Genomic DNA, 20,246 nt, shown 5'->3' with positions numbered 1-20,246 from the left:
TGACAGATGTTCTGGGTTTTATGTAGTTTTATGCGTTTCAAGCAAATATTTATAAAACGCTATATTGGAGAAGTTTTATAAACATGGTAAAATAATCGATTAGGCCCACAACGGCTATCTGTTGTGGGCATTCTTGGCAGTCTTACAGAGGCTTTTATTTTGTTTATACCAATATCGTAGTACAATTTAAGCTGTGATAAAAACCGGAGGAGGTGCAAAAAAGAACTTAAATGTGACATTTATGGTTAAGGATTTCACTTTTTCTATTTAACTACAAATGATTTCATGTGCTTATATAAACTCTTAAACACATTTGTTTTTACTGAAAGAAAGTAAAACAACTGACTAAACATCCTCCAACAGCAGCAGTTCAGTGTTTTTTTTTTTTGCCAATTTCATGTGATTCTATAATAATTAACATCACAAACTAAGAGGTTTATATACACAATCTAGTATTGACATTGTTTTATCAAAATAGGTTTCTTGTAAATTAGGTGTTGGGTCGCAATGAGATAACCAGTTTATAAAATAAAATAAATAAAATTAATGAAAACCCTAGGAACCCTCAACTGAGTTCGAAGCTGCCTTTTCCAATGTCTTGATCGTGGATTACAATCTGACCATGTCTTCCCCACAGAAACAGCTTTTTATTTGCTAATGTGACTTGAAGTTGTGAAATTTCCCAACAATGATAGAAAAGAAAGACAATAATTGTGTTTTTTTCTTTGGTGTTTTCAGTTATTTTTCCATTTGTGTTATTGACACAAACTTCCTTTAAGTTATGGTTTGAGAAAACGACGTGGGACTTTTGGAATGAACCAACCAATGAGCTAGCTAATGTTTGCAAGCACCTCCCTATGAAAATATAAAATAAAAACAGCTGATGTGATACATCAGCCTCATCTTAATTAGGAGCAACAGGTCTTAAGTTCTTTAGAACTCAATTTTATGGGTTTGTTGGATTGCTTACTTTGAATAAAATGGCTATTACAGCCCAGCTCTACTAAGAAGACCCTTAAATCTAAATTAAGTCACATAAACCCAGGATTTAATCCTTTCAGATTCTGAAGTTGTCACTAACTCATAGACACAATACTGACATTATTTAAGTCATTGCAACCTTTCTTTCACTCAAAATAATTTGTTTTGAGCTGCAACTCTTGAACATTAACATTAGCCGACAATTAGTGTTTGATCATAAAGGTTCCAGAGAGAATAAAGCTTTTCTAATCAGAAGCAAAAACACACCAGAGCAACATTTCCCCTGCTGATTTTTACCTGTATGAGCAAATACTCACCACTGATTTCCAGCTCAGCCCAGTATGACTTCTTCCCGTTTGCTGCCTCCTCGCTGGACATAATTGTGTACATCCGCCTGGGATCCGGCGGGTCATATTTTTCCTTGGGCATTCCTATAACACTACAGAGATCATTTGTAATAAAACTGTCAGTGGTGAATAGAAAACGCCCGCCGATATTCAATAAACTGCAAAGACATATCGCGGTTTCGGCCTGAAGCCACAGTTCAGCACCCCTACGAGATGATGTGACGGCCACTTTCATTAACCAACAGATCTGCGGTCAGATATTAAAACTTATTAAAAAAAAAAAAAAAACATCAACATTCAGACATGTTATTAAAGTCACGATCCAACTAGGAATCAGAAGCAATATTCCCTCCCGAGTCAAACATGCCACAGTTTGCGTTGAAGAGTTATTTCTTTGTTGTTACATAAGTTAAAAGCTGAACATTCAGCGTATAAACGAGATAAGCTTCCCGCCAGATTTGGTGGGGGAAAAACAGCAAGCTTACAACCAGGCAAGGTTTTATATGCTGCTTTAAATAGGAAAGCGCAGAGTTAAAAAGCCCAGATCAACAAAGCTAGCCTCGCCGATTGTTCTCCTCGGTGACGCTAGCTGATTAGCCTAGCTTAACCTAAATTGGTAGCTATCGGACTACATAACAAAGCCAGATCCCCAACTACCTCACCCGCTAGCATTGGGTTGAAAAGCCTAATTTACACGAGTAGCATCCCCTAGTTAACACGGCCTGATGACCTTCTGGAAAAGAAAAAAAAAAAACACGGTCAAAAATAAGCAGCCATATTTTGAAAACACAGAGTGCACTTGTTGTTTACATAATGGCTAAGCACTTAATTGCGCATAAACACAAGGCCACGGATAAACGCCAAACGCCGCTATCGCCTCTTAAAAATCTCATAATCGCTACCAAAAAAAAAAAAAAAAAAAAAAGACGAGCACCCAAGCTCTTAAAAACAGCACCCCCCAAAAAAACGACGAAGTTGCAAGCAATTGCGAGCTACTTAGCTTAGCCTTGCTAGCCCGAAAGCTAACATCTCAATTATTTGAACCTGACCGAGTTCCTATTCAAATACTTTGCTAGACGAAAAGGAGCGCTTTGTGCACCGGAGACACGGAGGCTTTACTGCGATCAGGGCTATATTTATATGTATGTGAGGGTCTAACACACAGGGCTTCGTTTTTTTTTACCTGCAAGAGCATACCAAATCGCGAGGACGACTGCGTGTTCTCTTTTGTTTTCTAGCCACTTCTTCCCCGTTTCCGCTGCTGTATCATGGCGACTGTGAGGGCTTTTTTTTCCTCTCTCTCTCCCCCCTCCCTCTCTCTCTCTCTCTCTCTCGCTCTAGCACCGCCGCGTCCTATTGGCTGTCGCCTGGAAGGTCCAAACCAGCTGTTGAGCCACAATAAATAAAGAACCTCTGCTTTTAGACGGCTGTTTTGTGATGGATGGACAGACACAGAGTTGTGTAATAAACTTACACACATGCCGGAAGCAACACTTTATTCAGACGCGCTGCAGTCCGGGAGGGTTTTCAGAGTGACCGTCTTACAGGAAAAAACGGGCTCAATAATAAACCAATACAATAATATTACTTTTTCTGATGGAATGGATTTAGAAATAAAATAAATTTTTTTTGGTATATTTAAAATTTCTGTGAGACACTAAGTCCCAGCTTTACAACAAATAGCTGTGCAAATGAACACAAACAAAAAAAAAAAAAAAAAATACACAAATATGAACAGCAAAACGCTTCTTATTGCATCTTGTGAATACAGAAAACGGTGCTAAAAGGATTTCCTTCGCTTCCCAAAAATCAACTCTGACAGACATCCAGCAGGTGATCCTGCAGATAAGTTAGGGACTCTTCCACGTGAAGAGGCAGGGCTCTGCCGATGTCCGCCTGGGATCTGGACAGGAAAGCGTCCATCGCTTCATTGACGGCAGACTTCGTCAGCATGTCGGCCGGCTTGTAAACTAACGTGCCCCCTTTGCATATCTGTTCAGAGGTAGAGCTGGTCAGATGGCCTGTAGAGGACAGACGGCAAACTGTGAGTTGGGAATAAAGTAAAGCAACAGTTTGAAGAACTGGACGCATAAAATTCTATAACTAATCTATGCGCGAGTGGCTATTTGACCACTTATCAGCAGTCAGTGTCTTGTAGGACATGTTCAGAAGATTCACAATTATTGAGGTAGAGGTTTTTGGAAATTTCCTGAAGTTAAATAATTATAAAAAATAGCCTAAAAATGTACTTCAAAGAGCAAAAATCTAATGCTTGATTGCCAGGATGATAGGCAGCGATACACAGATCTGGCTTTTCATGTCTGATACCGATTTCCAGGTTTTCTTAGACCCGCCCATTCCAGTTTTCACTGATTATGATTTTTAAAAAGACAAAAAAAAAGTGCTGTACTTTATTTGATAGAAGGGAGAGTTTTGAATCCAAAAGATAAGTAACTGTCACATTATCCTTATTCAAAGCATAAGTCCATAACATTTATTTGATGCAAAGGTAAACAAACAAAAAAAAAAAACAAGTGGACTTCCTAAACCATATTTGCTTGATGGCAGAGGCAAATTATCCTGCTGAAAGAGACCAAAGCCATCTGGTAAATTTTATCCTAACTGGTCTGGGGCTTTGCAGCTCTATCCACAACAAACCATGATGACCGGGTATTCTGACACCTTCCTGTCACGATCAGCATAAACCTCTCTGGGCATCTGAGCTGCAGCCGCTCACTTATGACTCAGACCAGACAGGACAGGTTCGCTCCTCACAGACGAGCCATGATCCAGAAGCTGGGGAACCACGGTTCCTTCCTTGGAACTGTTTCGATAGATACTGAATATTGCAGCCTTGGACCACTTTAAAAAAAGGAAAAGCCACTGTTTTTGAGATCCTCTGAACTAGTCGACTGACCGTGAAGATCTGGCCCTTGTCATCACATCAACGCTGCCTGATAAATCTTCCAGACTGATAGGTGACACGGTTAGAGATAATGTTACTTAACGTAACAGAGGTCATTTGTGTTTCACCATGTGATCCAAAACGTCTGACGGCTGTTTAATGCTTTTGTTGACACATTTAAATATGAAATTATCCTTTGAGGAAAAAATGTGATTCCAACAGAATGTGTTATGTTATAAAGAATGACAACCACACGTTGGAGCAAATCAGGTTTTCCCAAGTTTCAAACATTGTTTCTGAACAGCAGGACATAATGAAACTGTACTTTTGAATAATTTTTAAAACACTGGCTTACTATAAATATTCATGTTTTTTTAATATTTGAAATGATAGCAAATTTCTGCGTTTTGGAAAGAAAATTCACCACTCAGAATCAAATTCCTCTTCAGCAATAAAAAATAAGTCCTTTTTTAATTTAGAGATCGTCCTGCTAAGCAATGCCGTATACTTACACCAACAAATGCCTTTTTCTACCTGCTCACCTTTCATTGCTTTGCTGTAGCTGACCAGCAACATCCAGAGGAGATTGATCAACTCTTCCCACCTCTGCCAGCGTTCCAAGCCGTCCTGGAAAGCACATTCACTGTTTAGCTCTATAGAGATTATTTACTTGTTTGGCCATCTTTACTTGGATGTTGTTGTTGTTGTTTTTTTACCCCAAAAAATATCACAACTCCCTTCATAAGAAGGGCACAATCCGGACAAACTGGTTTGTAGCATCTATAAAACTTGACCTGGGAACACCCTACACGTAACTTTGGCCCGATTTATTCCCACGATTCCTAGTCGGGAAAAGTCTGCATCAGTCTGCGCTTGTTGGAGGACAAACCCGACCTCAGTTCCAGTCAAACATTTTGCGCCGTATCTTGATGCAGTCGGGTTATGTAGACTGAACGCCAACCCACCAGCCAACACGTCTCGCCGACAGCAAACGAAAAATAGACTCAAGGAGATTTTTTTAACCTCTGCTTTTAACATACAACAAATACAAACCCCAAAAACCACAGGGGGAAACTGGGGGAAAAAAATAGCAAAAAAAACAAAAAGGAAATGAACAAAAAACAAATTAACACAAACTAAAAGACACTAAGATGCACTATGCTGCCAAATGTATTCGGTCACCTGCCTCCACTCACATTTACCCTAACCTTGAACATCTCATTTTCAATCCATATAGTTCAACATGACGTTGCTCCGCTCTTTGCAGCCATAACGCCCTCAGCTATTCTGCCAGCAAGGTTCTGGCGTGTTTATGGGAATTTTTTATCGTTTTTCCAGAAGCTCATTTGTGAGGTCAGACACCGATGTTGGACGAGAAGGTCCGCTCTAATTCATCCCAAAGGTGTTCTGTTGGGCTGAGGTCAGGACTCTCATCCATGTCTGTATGGACCTTGCTTTGTGCGCTGGTGCGCAGTCATGTTGGATGAGGAAGGGGCCATCTCCACCAAAGTTTACACTTGGTGCTATACAGTCAGACAAGTACTGGGGTCCTGGCCACCACCGAACCCAGACTCGTCCATCAGATTGCCAGATGAAAAACATTGTTTCGTCACTTTAGAGAACATGCCTCCACTTCTCTGGAGTCCAGAGGCAGCGTGCTTTACGCCCCTGCATCCGACGCTTTGCGTTACACTTGGTGATGTACGGCTTGGATGCAGCTGCTCAGCCATGGAGACCTATTCCCTGAAGCTCTCTACGCAGGGTTGAGCTGATCTGAAGACCACATGAAGTTGGGAGGTCTGTAGCAACTGACTCTGCAGAAAGTTGCCGACCTCTGCGCACTGCCGCATCCTCCTCGTCGGTTTACGTGTCCCACCTCTTTGTGACTGAGTTGCAGTCGTTCCCAGTCGCTTCCACTTTGTTATAATATCACTGACAGTTTACTGGAATATTTAGGAAGGGGGGGGGGATTTCCCAATTGCACAGATGGCATCCTATCAGAGAGCCACGCTGACAATCAAAGAGCTCCGCTGAGCGCCCCGCACTTTCAAAAAGTGCTTGCAGAAAGTCTGGATTTTATACACCTGTGGCCATAGAAGTGGGTGGAACACCTGATTTCCATTATTTGGGCGGGTGAGCGAAGACTTTTGGCAATATAGTGTATATCAATCTAAAAATAACATTGAAGGTTTATTAAAATAAACCAAATATTTCAAATATGTGAAAATACTCTTTTTAAAAGACACACAAACTTAACTTCTAGAACAAAACCAGGTAACTGTGCCAGTAGTTTAGATGGCGCTTAGATAAAAAAAAAAAAAAATGATTTCCACTTAGAATCAGGTTGTTGTTTTTTAACAAAGTTTTTTTCAGCCCAAGCAATATATTGTTGTCTGTTAAGGTAGGAACAAGAACAGTTTAAGAATAAATCCCAAAAAAAGCTAACAAAAAATAATAAATACTTCAAACTCTCAACATGAGTATTACATAGTATTACACAGTCAGTTTTACCTAAATCACAATTTGACAAATTCAACTGTGGGCCAAATTCTAGTCCATTAAGTAGTTAATACTGCATCTCTTTCTTTCTAAAGGGGTTACAGAGAAGAAACATAGCCTGTCTGGATTCTGAGAATACCCCCTATTACTGCCACCAGCTGCTCTGCTTGTTTACACCTTAATCTGTTCCCTCTGGAGAGTTCCCACCAGAGTTTGATGCTTTCAGGTGGCTTAAGCCGATCTGGAAAACCCTGTACTCTGTGACCCCTTAGCAGGTGTTGCGTTTAGGTGCGTGTTCCCCAGTCTGTCGGCTGTGAAACCCAAACTTGTTAAACCCAATCTGCTGGCGTGACCGCCGAGTCTTGCCCAGATCTGTGAAGCCTTCAGAGGCTTGTGTAGTCTGACCACATCTTTGAAATAAAGTTTTACTATTACCACGTTTGTAAGCAGGTTGAGGCATTATGATAAAACGAGAATTTACACAAGCATGATATTCACCGTTGGGTCTGCTGCCAGAGTGCAGGTCCTCAGAAAGTGCAGCAGCAGGCTAAGGGACATGGGCAGAGAGACTTTCTGTGGGCATGCATAGTCCAACAACTGCTCCAACAGCTTACATCTCAGCAGCTTACTCTGCAGGGTCTCCAGCAACAACATCCTGCTCATCACAAACAGAAAAGCTCTTAAAAAAAAGAAAAAAAAGCGGTCTAGCCATTGTGCAAGTAAGGTTGTGATACTACAAAGTGCATTCATACTCATTAAAGGCTTTGCAATTATTTTTAGTTTGAGACAACTGCATGAATAATACATATTTTCCTGAGCAATGATAATGTAAAAGAACAAGACAAAATAAATAAAATAAAAAAAAGCCTAATTTCTTTCCATTTGAGCATTTTTGTAGGAATGAATTTATGCTAAAAATCCTAATAAATGCCAGCCTGCTGGTCACCTGTGTGCCCTTAGAGGCATGTGGCTGAGGACCATATGGAAGAGCTCCTGGGACAGCTTGGCAGAGGTCAGCGTAGGGGAACGGTCCACCTCCAGAGCCAGAGACAGCATCCTTTGGAAGACGGACACTATTCTGCCAGGGACAAAATCCAGCACAAACATTAGACCACAGAAAGCTCTAAAAAACCAAGGTGTAAAAACAATTTTTTTTTAATTTATTTTCACCTTATTTGGTTATCTTTCATTTTAATTCCTTCTTTGCTGTCTTCATTTTCAGTTGTTTTCATTATGACACAAAACAGCCACTTGATGACATCTCTATAAAGAAAAAGAAAAAGAAAAGCCAAAATACACATATTAAGATCATCACAACAATTTTAAAGTTTGTTAAAAAATAATCATTGTTCCACCTTAATCACATGATTGTTTTTTAAATAAAGTGGAAATATTGCAGACTTACATTCTTCACTTCCTGTCGTTTACTGTGTTTCTCATTCAGATTTTATATATAAAAAGGTGTCATATATATTATTATGTATTCATAAAAAGCAGAAAGAAAAAACAAAGTTCCAATATTTGGTCATTTACATTGAAACAACAGAAAATGTTGTATTGCATCAAATTTAGAAAAACATAATTTTAATACTCTTTCATATATATATTTTCATACTCTTTCATATATATATATATATATATATATATATATATATATATATATATATATATATATATATATATATATATAAAACGAGGCAATGTTTGAATAGCGAGTTCTGTAGTCCTATCAGTTTTCAGGTTAGTGATTTATTGGCTTAGCATTCAGTTAGTTTATTTAGCTTTTAATGGTAAAAAATAAAAATACAAGCTTACATAATAATATATATGATTTAGCAATGACATCTAGGTGTTATTCGATTGTATCTGTTGCTTTATGTCTGTTGGTTGTGCTGTTCTTTTTGCATCTCTCTTTCCAGGTGACGGAGCAGACGGAGAAGGTTTTATCATTCTCTCCCTTTTATCTCTTCTTTCTTTCACCTCTACTCTTTTTTTTCCCCTTTCTCTTTCACTTCTTGTTCTTCCTTTACTCTCCCATTGTAATGTCCATATAATTTGAAATTCTCCCTGCAGGAATCACAACAAAGCTATTTACAAGCATAAATCAAGTGGAGCACTATGGCGAAAGCTGTTTGCTCCACTTGTAAAAGCAAAATCTGTCGAGCTCTATCTGGCATTGAGACATCAATTCCTATTGCCACATTGCTAGACAGGACACTGGGAAAAAAAAAAAATACAATAAAATCACATCTAACCTAATATTGTATCTAGGCAGTTCTTTGCTATTATGACAACAATGATGCAATTCAAGATTTTGTGCAACGCTGAATTTGATGTACAAAAAAATTTGAATATATCCATCTTGCAACGGGGAAACAAGATTGTTTAATAGATAACAAAACAAAGCGTCGCTCAGCTACTGAAAATATGGGCTAAAAAAAATGTTTTGGCAGCTCAGATGACCAGATCTCCAAGGCTAAGATGATGTGGACTCGGTGTTAAGTGAAACGCTGAGTAGGTGGACGGGTTGCATCTTTGGGATGATAGCAGCCACTGTCTTAACTACTGCAGCCTGGTGGCTCAGTGCCCTCTGGGCAGTTCTTACCGTACAGGAGAAAATTCAGATGCTAACGTGTGAAAACGGCAGCATGACTACAAGTCAGGAGTTCCCCTTCTTTAAAATGCAGACCCCGGGTTATCCTTCTCACCTGACCCGAGAAAACTGCCGATCGCATGACAGAGAAGCCTTTGCGAGCGAGTGGCCGAGGGATAAGCGAAGCGCTTCTGGCGATGAAGTCGTCCTCTAATGTCTGCATACAGTACTCCAGGAACATGTGTACAACCTCCCATCGGTGCTTCGGTTTGCCTCCCTAAGAGTGAAAGAGGGCGACAAAGATACCTGCTCATTTATCATTTATGCCTTTAAAAAGATTTAAACTTGAAATGAACATATTTATTTATGGATCATTAGACACCTTTTTGGTCAATAATATTTATGGTAAAAAAAAAAAAAGTGCACTTGTTTAACACACAGTGCATATGCTCACATTTTGTTCGCTGCTGTGCTCCAGATGGGTGGACAGGACCGAGCTAAGCAGCTCCCAATCCCATGGAACCAAGGATCTATTAACCCGGTGGTGCCTGGAACGAGAAAGCACATCGAACGTTTGAGCTCAAAGCTTCTAAGGCTGGGAGTGAAAAACGAGACATAAAGCTGGGAATTGTTCAGGGAGACGATGTTACTTTGGGTTTTCCTCTAACCTCTGAGTCCTCATTAGCAGGTTGAAGGCCTGTACGCAGAGGTGATAGGGACAGTGCGGGTCGAGCAGAATCCCCTGGAGAAGGTGGCTGGTTATATCTTTGGGAGGATAGTAACCCGGCTGCAGGAGGTCAGACAGCTGCTGCAACGTCGCTTCTGGGTAGTTCTCCTCGATCGTACTATAAACCTGACTCAGGCTCTGAGGACACAGGACCTCGCATGCTTTGGGGTTTTCGTCGTCTCTGTCAATCTAGGAAAACACACGTGTACATGTAAAAAAAAAAAATAAAAAAAATAATGCTTTGCATCGTGGCTGCAGTAAAATCCCAAGTAGATGGAACAGATAGCACCGTATTAACACCACTGGTAAAGATGTGTTAAAAGCCTTTAATTAAATGCAGCATCATAATCTCTGGTGGCACTAATTTGCTGTAAATACTCCTGCTGGTAATACACTGCCCATCTAAAATAAAAAAAGTCACTTGTTTTGTCACTGGACCGCTGATGCTACCAGGACTGGTGGAGAGAGAGTGGCTGTTTTATGAGATGATGGGAGAGCTGGACTGCTCCGCACGCCTGGAACTTCCTGGTGGACGATCAATGTGTGAAAAGCATGGCTCATAGTCCTTGTCCCTCTTGCACAATTTTTAGCCCAATGTATCCTGGCAATATTGCCTTGGAATAAGCCGGCGCCATCAGGGGAACAGAAAGTCCCAGCTGGAATAACCTGGTGACTGACTGTATTCAGGTAGTCAGCTGACCTCTTTCTTCGTGCACAAAACGCCACTCAATCCGGATGTGATCAACTATCGACCCCCCCAAAACTAAAAATAAAACAGGCTTTATTCAACCATGTTTCCTCCACAGAGACGATCACACCCTAACCCCATCGCCTCGGGTGTTTTCTCCGTGTGACGCACGCCAAAAATGTGACCTTTCTGAAACAGATGAGCTTCTCTTCCCGGACCGCGGGACGGCTCTTCTGACACGGTTGCTTCAGAAATGAGAAGCATCGGTCACGGATAATTAACGTGTAACCAGCTGAAACGTTATCCCCCGTGAAGTAATTATCCAATCAGCTTTGTTAACTCTGGGGGGTGAGTTTTTGGGACAGACGGTGTCCAACCCCGTTATGAAAACAGGACAGCACCTTGGGACAGGTTGAAAGTGATGTTAGACCATTCCTGTTTGAACCTTTCTGGATCCTCCAGTATGGACCCTTTCTTGCTTTAGCCCACCGCATTAGGGTTTTCTATAAACTTCACTAGATTTTTATTCATAATCTGCACGTCTTGTAAAGAGCTGTTGACGCCTTGCACTCCAACGAGCGACCAGCATGAAGACAAAGTCTCCTCCATACATAACAACAATGGGTGTTAGGTTTGGCATAAAACACAATGCCCATATGCAAAAACGCCCCCATTAAGAGGCTTTAGTGCTGAAGAGCAGCGTTTTGGTCTCATCTGACCGAAGTACACGGCTCGGGTACAAATCCCACGTTTACTTTTGCAATGTGGGGCTTCTGGCATGACTCAATGTCCTCCGAAAGCTTTGGGTTTTCTTTTGAAGCCGCCCTGTTGACTGTGTGTGGCAGCAAGACAAACTTGGGTCCTGGACCAGCCTGGAGGTCGGAGGCAGAGAGACACGGGCCTTTGTTTGTCATGTCCGTCTTACACCCAGAGGAAGCAGAAAGTCAGGTGGAAAAGTCTTAGAAACACAGATAAGCTTAAAAGGCGTACATTAAAGAAACCCCACAGTTAGATATTTTGTTCCTAAAACATTCAATTTGGCTCCTACTGAATTAATGAACTCAAATTAAAAAGGTTGAATTGCAAGAATATATATATATATATATATATATATATATATATATATATATATATATATATATATATATATATATATATATATATATATATATATATATATATATATATATATATCGTGAGAACGTGGTACCACATTATAGAATAAATGATTTTAACACTTTCTCCATCTTTAACAGGGCAGACAAATCATTTCTCTGCGTCTTTATGAAGACGCTTTAACAGCTATAGGAGCAAAAAGGTTAGACTCTCTCACCAGAACCCGTCGGTGCCCGGCCATGAGTTTCTTGAGGGCGACTGGGCACACGTATCTGCGCTCCTCTCTGCTGACTGCTCTGAAGTCTCTGCAGAGCCTGTCCTCTCCGTCGGCCTCTCCCTGCCAGGGCAGCCACGTCAGACTGTCAGCCCCGGCCTCCTCGCTGTAGCTGGCCGTCTCCAGGTGCCAGTCGGACGGACTGTCGCCGGGCGATTCGCCGCCTGGGCTCGTATGATTCAGCGGAGGGAAGCTCACGAGGGAGTCCGAGTCGGCTTTAAGGCTGCGTGGGGAACGACATTGTTGTGCGGGTTCGGCGTTCTCTGCATCCAGCTGTTCAGAGCTGGAGCGAACGTCCTCCTCTTGTGTTTTATCTCGAGACGAAGACGTAGAAGCTGGTGATGGACTCACGTCAGACGAATGAAAGCCATCTGGCTCGTTTTGCGTAGTCCTGCGCTGCCCTGAAGTAGCATCGTCATCGTGTCCCTCTGTCACTTTAGGACAGTCGGCGGGAATTTGTAGGCGCTGTGTGGCTTCATCCCGCAGCAGCTCTTTGGTTTGCTCCTGGGGCGTTTCATTTCCCGCTATCGCAGGTTCCGCGCATTTTAGGCGAGAGAGGTTTAGCGAAGATGGGGCTGCTTCTAAACCAGTTGAACATCTCTCCGCCTCGCCGTTATGGCTGTGTTTGAAAGCCAGCGGCGTCCGTGGGGAGTCTTTGCTCGGCTGAACACGTGCTGTCGGACTCTCGGCGCGGGATCCGGGGGAAGCCGATCCATCCGGTCTCTCCCCCGCAGCGTCCTGAGAGGGTGGCGTCGCGAGGTTCTGCTTCTGCGCTGGCGGCGGGGAGCTCAAACGTCTCTTCTTTGCGCATTGGGGCCCACAGTCCTGCTGTAGAGGGGAAGCGCGGGAGACTCCTGAGGTCTTTTCGGGGCGTTTAAAACCTTGTTCGTTTAAGACGTTGCTCATACTCAAAATGCCGTCAAAGCGACGGTCGCCGTTCGGAAGGCAGCCTTTGGTCTCCGGTGCCGTCTCCTTGTCCCCGGTCGCAGTCGCGTCCGCCGCAGGGATGTCTGGGAGCTTTAGCCTCAGGTGCACCTTGAGCTCTGGACAGGCCCACCTTGGATCGGTGAGGTCAATGTAATGCTGGGGAGGAAGAGGGGAGACGTCACCAAACGGACACGGAGGAAGAACAGATGGGTGATAGAGGGATGAACAAATGGACGGACTCTGGCTACAGCCTAGAGAGTTGCACCCTAAGCCATGAAGAGAATGGAACCGACCCTGGTGAAGACATCCACCCCATGGCAGCAGTGCTGGTTTTCGTGCCTGACTATAGACCATCTTCGATGAGTTGAAGTCAGGTAATACAGGGTTGTTTTTCAGAAAAGAACCCTGTTTTAGGGAGACTGAAGGTCTGCCCGTTTAGTCAAGAAAGCCTCGGATTTAAGCACAGAAAATAACAGTACGCAAGATTCAATTCAATTCAATTCAGTTTTATTTATTTAGCGCCAATTCATGAAGCATGTCATCTCGAGGCACTTGAAAAATCAAATTCAATCATATTATGCAGATTGGTCAAAAATGTCCTATATCAGGGAACCAGTTGATTGCTTCAAAGTCCCGACAAGCAGCATTCACTCCTGGAGAAGCGTAGAGCCACAGGGAGAGTCATCTGCATTGTACATGGCTTTGCTGCAATCCCTCATACTGAGCAAGCATGAAGCGAAAGTGGAAAGAAAAATCACCCATTAGCGGGAAGGAAAACCTCCAGCAGAACCGAGCTCAGTATGAACGGTCATCTGCCTCGACCGACTGGGGTTACAGAAGACAGAGCAGAGACACAACAAGAGAGACAAAAAAGCATAGAAGCACACATTGATCTAGTAATCTGTTCTACATTAGACGGTAATAGCGATATAAAGGCGTTAACATCTCTATCAGACGACAAAAGTCAATTTTAACATATTGGTGTAAGTCTGATAAGTAGAACTGGGCCATTATGAAAAAAAACATCCATCCCTAGAAAATAACTAGTTGTCTGTTGGCGATTCCTCTCAAACGTCTGCCATGCTCGGAGCAACGCGCTCAGAATGACCTGAACATGGTTCCACAGCAGCCCTGATAGATTCTTGATCATCTGCAGGTCTTTACACGGTGAGCAGCTTGTTGGGACGGAGGGGTGCATGGCTGACCCCTGAGAGGGCCGCACTGCTGGCAGGAATGGCTTGGTTAGGTGCCAGGAGCCATAATCTGACAACTGATGGAAGCGTGTAATGATATTTTAATTATTTATTATGTTTTTTTCAATAGAGAAATGACTCGCCTGAAACCCTGTTGGTTTCAGAACAGTCGTTGGTCAATAGGTCGGTAAGCGAGTGAAATTAGAAGATATGTGTATTTGTCGGTCCACATAGAGGAAGGGGCTGAAATACCACACACACACACACACACACACACACACACACACACACACACACACACACACACAAAGGCAGGAGGAGAAAAGGCCTGAGCTGGAGAATCTATTTTTATCTGACTGTTCACTTTTTTTATCATTTAGAATGAGTCATTTCTGGGGAACTTTATTAGATTAATAATGGGTAAATTTCAAAACTTCTCGTCTCGTCAGTGCGTCGATTAAAAAGGATGCATCTCTGTGTCTCCAAAAGGACGACATATTAAAGCTGCACTACCTGATTCAGGGAAACTGTGGGAAAAAAAAAAAAAAAAACCCTGTCCAAGTCTGAACGATGTGCCGACGCTGTAACGCTGCTGATGCCTCGCAAAATACACCACCAGAAACACCGAGAAACTATCCGAAGCGCCAGCAGCCGTCTAGACGCGGCTTTAAGTTATCTGAGCTGAAAAATAAAGACAGCTGTAAATATGTTGAGTTGCTGTGGGGTGTAAACCATGGACCCGACCAATCAGTGCTCTCGTTTCCAGCAAAGATGAAGTTAGGGCTGGGAAACATATCGAGATTTTAAAAACAGTGAGATTTTTTTAAAAAAGAGATATAAAATGAGACTATATTGTTTATATTGACATGGTCTATGTTGTGTTATAATTAGACTTTGATGTATTCCAGTAGGTTACTTTTCAGCCGTTTCTCATATTTATCTACAGCTGTTTGTTAAAGAATTTACCTGTGAGACATTAGGGGTAAAGCTTTGATTCAGAGACCCCTTTTTGTAATTGAAAGGCAGGAAAGTCACCAAAGACCCGCTGTGTCACCATCAGACAGAACCCAAAACGAGCGAACCAAAGCTTTAGACGTGCCGCCCAAACAGAAAGAAAAGCTAGCGAATGCTATTCCATACTTTTTAACGAAACCACGGACGTTTCACACGCAGCAGGTGTGGAACTTGTGTTCAGATATTTGCACGGCATGCAAATTTAAGGAGCGCCTGATCCAGGTGCACGATATCCACTCCACTAGCAAAGAAGCTCTTGGAATTCAGGTTCTGAGAGAAAATCAGCTAAAACGTACGTAGACGGCATCAGGGGTCAGGGATGAGATGGAGCCGCCAACACGGGTGGGCACTACAAGGGGGGCTCAGTCGAGGCTTCTCAGACACAATCCCAGGGCTCTGCACACTGCCGGGCTCAAAGTGCCACATCGAGTATTTGTTTTGTCACATTTTCAATTTGGTTGAGAAACTTTACACATTCACAGCGAACACGCGTTCACTGAAATGCAGAGAAGAATGCAACCCCATCAGCGGCCCTGTGGGCTGCAGAAGCTGTTTCTGACACCCTACGGGCCGGCAGAGAAACCGCGAGATGATCCAAAATTCTGACTTTACAATGTTAAATACATACTTTTTTTTAATATAGCAAATTTATGCCTTTAATCATAGGAAATTATTTAAAGGGTTTCTCTCAAATATGTGAAACTGGTCTCATATCTTTTTAGGTTTTTCCGTGGAAATGTTGCTCTCTGTGGCTAATAATTTATTTTCTTTAAATCAACAACGGCCATAATACTTTTATTTTTATTTATTTTTACATGAGAATAAAGTTGTAATAATAGGTGTACAAGAATATCAGAATAATTACAGGGGAAAGACTGTAGTCTTCAGTAGGAGTTGTCATAAAATTACTACTATACTCTCATAATTTGACTTTTTTCTCATATTTTCTAAAAGAAAAAAAAAACACTCCGCCAAAAGGTGTTCGTCGGCTGATACGTTCGGGAACCCCTGTTCTATATTATAGTTTACAAACTGGATTCAGTTGTATGTCTCCACACACACTTCATAATTTGTAATTCATCACAATACATTAAAGCATGATAGCTTTATCGGATCCTGGCTAATATTCCGCCCTAAAACATATAATTATGTGCCCCCTTAGGTACTTTATCGTACAACGAATTAGCTGTTTGAACGTTAAACGGTTCGTTTATATTGCTTTGCGTGTCGCTGTTCGCACAACGACACAACTTTAATCAGAAACAGCTTTATTTTGCCACCTTTGCGCGCACAATCTCGGAATCTGACTTGGGTTGCCAGGAAACGCTCACCGCCTAACGTTTTAGCGATTCGGTTTTAACAAGTCGGCATATTTTAACGCAATTAAGACACAAACATGGAATTACAGACCCGTCCTTACCTGTACAGCACCGGCTTTTTTTTCTCTCTCTCCCCCAGACTGGCACCTGCGCAGTGCGTCCTGGCGGGGAGGGGGGTCCTCGCGCCAGGTTATATAGCAACGTTCTGTGTTAGCTTACCCGCGGGATGTTGACGTTCACCGCGTCGACGTCGACCCGCACCTCCGACAGCGGCGGCGGCGGCTCGGACCTGGCGAAGGCATCGTAGGATCCGACGATCTCTAGATCGGAGTCGTCCGAGCTGAGGCAGATCACTTCATCCATCGCTCCCCGGCCACGCACGGCGCGTGCCACTTCAGCGCGTCTGCGGCAAAGCAGGAGGGCCGCCGCTCACGCAAGCGTTGCCCTAATCGTGCAGAGCCACGGTGGCGGGCACAGTTCTCAACCAAGACGGTTTACCTACGAATGGGGAAAAACTGCCAGTCATGTTTCCCAAGAAAACACATGTCCGCTCCTCTGCCGAGGCTTCAAACACGCAACATTTCCTGGTTGGAATCCCACGCACCACCCATACACGGTGTCCGCCATTGCGAATGGTCAGACGCTTTAAGCAGACGGCATTACAAACGCTTTACAGGCTAGACCATCTTAATAACAGCACTGAAAGGTTAGGTTTTGTTTTACCGCTTCCTTGTTTTCCTCCTGTCATTTTTTCCCTCTGCTGTGTGGCGCAGCAAATGAAAAGATTTACAGCTGCAAGCGTCGCCATCTGCTGTACGGAGGTGCAAGAGCAATACCTGCCATAGACATGTATAAAGATAAAGATCTTATATTATGTCTATGATACCTGCAGTCATGACTTCAAACCATGCAGGCACGTGCTCAAGGCAAAAGAAGAAGAAAAAGGCCATCCATTGCCAAAGTAATTAATAAAATAAAATTATATATTTAACTTACATACTTATTGTTGTTGACACAAGTCTAATCAAATAGGGTCACTCAAATGATGAAATAGATATAATAATAATAACAATAGGCAGAACAAGATCATATTTTGCATGTTTTTTTAATAACCAAACTATTTATTAACTAATCATTAAAAATATTACGCTCCGAAAAAAATAAAGCATCCAGTATTCCCAATACAATTAAACTAATTAACAAAGGGAGGCAAGGTCTCTCTACTGAGGCAAAAGGAGCAGGATAATAATATACCATTACCAATTATCAACATAGATCATTGATATATACAAAACCTTTCTGGACGGAATTGATGACAAAATGGGTAAGTTTTATTTTTAAATACTGATGCATGCAAGAAGAAAAAAAAGACTAGCAGAATAGACACCTTCCAGGTCAAATCTGTGCAGCTGAGTCATGCATAACAATAGGCCTAAATAGACAATTATGTTTTTGTTTTGTTTGGACTATAGTTGAAGTTGGGTGACAGGTAATACAAAGAGTAGATCTTGAGATCCTCATCTGAAATCAGACTAACAACAATTGTCATATAAAGGCATATAAATGGTACATACATTATACAACAGAGACAAAAGCAATACCTTGCCTGCTAACGCTCCTATTATTATCATTATACCTCTATTTAACTTACTTGAAAGCACTGTTTACAGCCTATATCAGGATCACAAGTCTTATCCACTGTTATTTTGGATGTTGAAAGCTGAAAAGCTTTGGAACAACTGAACTAGAGCATGTGCTTAGACATATTTCAAATTGAAATAACATAAATTGAAGGGATCCTATTAATAATCGTGTTTTTTTTATTGAAACATCATAAATTCTCTACTTTTGGACATGCTTTAGCTCTGTTAGGTAACGCAGCGATGACTTATCCAGGACTTTATTCATAATCACTAAACTTTTACCCACATTTTTTTTCACTGCCTCACAGATAGCTTTTTAATACAAGACATTTAGCTTTGTATAATCACAATGTCTGCTATAGTAAGGCGATGTGTTGTCGGAGGCTTACATCTATCCTGCCTCGTATTGCTAAAGGGGTTATTACATTTGTTTTGGTAACTTCCTGTTTTACTACTGTATGGTCAAAGGACCTCATTGTGCAGCAGACTGTAAAACTAATTCCAGGTACTACTATGGAAAGTCAGCCTATAAAAATGACCCTGAACAGGATGTAGGCCAGTCAGATGGTTACGGGGACTCATCATGGGCAATACAGTAGATAATTATTCTTTTTCGTGTGTTGCACTGATAACGAAACCTATAAAAACATTAATTGCAGAGAGCCGCCCATCTGAGCCTTCATGGACAACCTAACAGTGACAACTACATCTGTCCCAGGCTGCAGATGGCTCCTAAGCGGCCTGGAGGAGCTTATCTCCTGGATTCGTGTGAGATTTAAGCCTGCAGAGTCAAGGTCCCTGCCGCTGAAGGGAGGAAAGGTTATTGACAACTTCCGTTTCTCAATCGGCACGGCCAAGACGCCATCTCTAACAGGCAAACCTTGGGAAAGGTGTTTTAACTGCAGCCTGAAGGATGCTTCCTCCACACAAGCGACCAATCAAAATTTGAAGAGCTGGTTAGCTACAGTGGTCAAGTCTGTCTTTCCTGGGAAATTCAAGGCTTGGATTTACCAACATGGGATTTTCTCGCAGATCCTCTGGCGCCGTCCACTGGTGGAAGACTTTGAGAGGAGGGTTGGCGTGTTTTGCAGAGGTGGCTGAGGCTGCCCCAGCAGCATGAGCAGCACTGTTTGAAGAGTTAATGGTAAACTTTTCCTGAGAGGTCCAGGCACTCTTGATTTTAGGTGAAGTAAAAGTGAATGGCAATACTCCCCTTTTTTGTTCCTATTAGTAGTTCCACTTATACAAAAACAAACCCTCAGTATGAAGCTGCCACCACCACGTTTGTAAGCTGCAGCAGTGTTCTCAGGTTTGAAGGTTTTACCTTGACTCCTCCAAATGCACTGCGTCATTGCAGCAGATAATCAGTCGCCACCTTTCTTCTTTCAATGTTTTCTGTTGTAGAATTTGTTTCCAGTGAGCTCCATGGTAACTCTGCACCTTCTGAAAGGCAAAGGAACTGACGCCCACTTGTCTAACCCTAGTCACACCCAGTTTTATCTTTCATAATAACCCTGACACATTAAAGTACACTGAAACAAAGTCAGATATAATTATCTCGTACTGAGGCATTGTGATTTGGTTTAGGAGTAACAGCCTAACCCATGCTCTTCCACTAATACACTCTGATGTCTTTACAAAACAACTCCCACCTCCTTTTTGACTAACTCTGGTGGACCTGCAAAATTAGTTCACTATCAAACCTTAGGATGTTTTTTTAATATTTACTCTCTCAAAAAAAGAGTTTTATGATTTGAATGGAGGACACTTACCAAACAAAAGTGACTGGATTTAGAGATTTGTGAATAAAACTGTTAAAACTATTTCAATAAAGCAGTTACAGATTCTTTAGTTTTTAAAACCCTAGGAAAATCAGAATAGCAATGCTTAAAAGATTATTTATGGAGAGTCAAACATGGTCTCAAAAAAAGTGAGGGGTCAGAGTCAACCACTGCTGTTATTCTTTCTCTGACTAGCATAAAGAATTATGCTACCTCTGGCTTAATCTAACTTCCACAAC

The 20,246-nt window shown here is 42.0% G+C and overlaps 1 protein-coding gene across 7 annotated transcripts in view; it reads right to left on the bottom strand.

Annotated features, from left to right (window-relative positions):
• Positions 1–19,570, bottom strand: part of cnot6a (CCR4-NOT transcription complex, subunit 6a) — a 38,529-nt gene extending 18,959 nt beyond the window's left edge. For 2 of the 7 annotated variants that reach the window (XM_036127579.1, XM_036127580.1), the window contains exons 1-5: positions 7,679–7,806; positions 7,231–7,387; positions 4,776–4,860; positions 2,512–3,349; positions 1,299–1,420 (exon numbers count right to left, since the gene is read on the bottom strand). In XM_036127579.1, coding sequence (XP_035983472.1) covers positions 1,299–1,410 — 112 coding nt within the window. In that variant the 5' untranslated portion in view covers positions 1,411–1,420; positions 2,512–3,349; positions 4,776–4,860; positions 7,231–7,387; positions 7,679–7,806. Of the gene's footprint in view, positions 1–1,298; positions 1,421–2,511; positions 3,350–4,775; positions 4,861–7,230; positions 7,388–7,678; positions 7,811–7,902; positions 7,996–9,440; positions 9,603–9,779; positions 9,874–9,993; positions 10,242–12,073; positions 13,214–16,802; positions 17,386–19,550 lie in introns of those variants that run through there. The other 5 variants (XR_004927901.1, XR_004927900.1, XR_004927899.1 and 2 more) reach the window with 5 other exon arrangements.
• Between the last annotated feature and the right edge of the window lie 676 nt (positions 19,571–20,246).

This window comes from Fundulus heteroclitus, chromosome 23 (assembly GCF_011125445.2).
Source record: "Fundulus heteroclitus isolate FHET01 chromosome 23, MU-UCD_Fhet_4.1, whole genome shotgun sequence".
In the NCBI taxonomy this organism is placed as follows: Eukaryota; Metazoa; Chordata; class Actinopteri; order Cyprinodontiformes; family Fundulidae; genus Fundulus; species Fundulus heteroclitus.
Note: the sequence above shows the minus strand (reverse complement) of the source record. Positions and strands in the feature narration are given on the sequence as shown.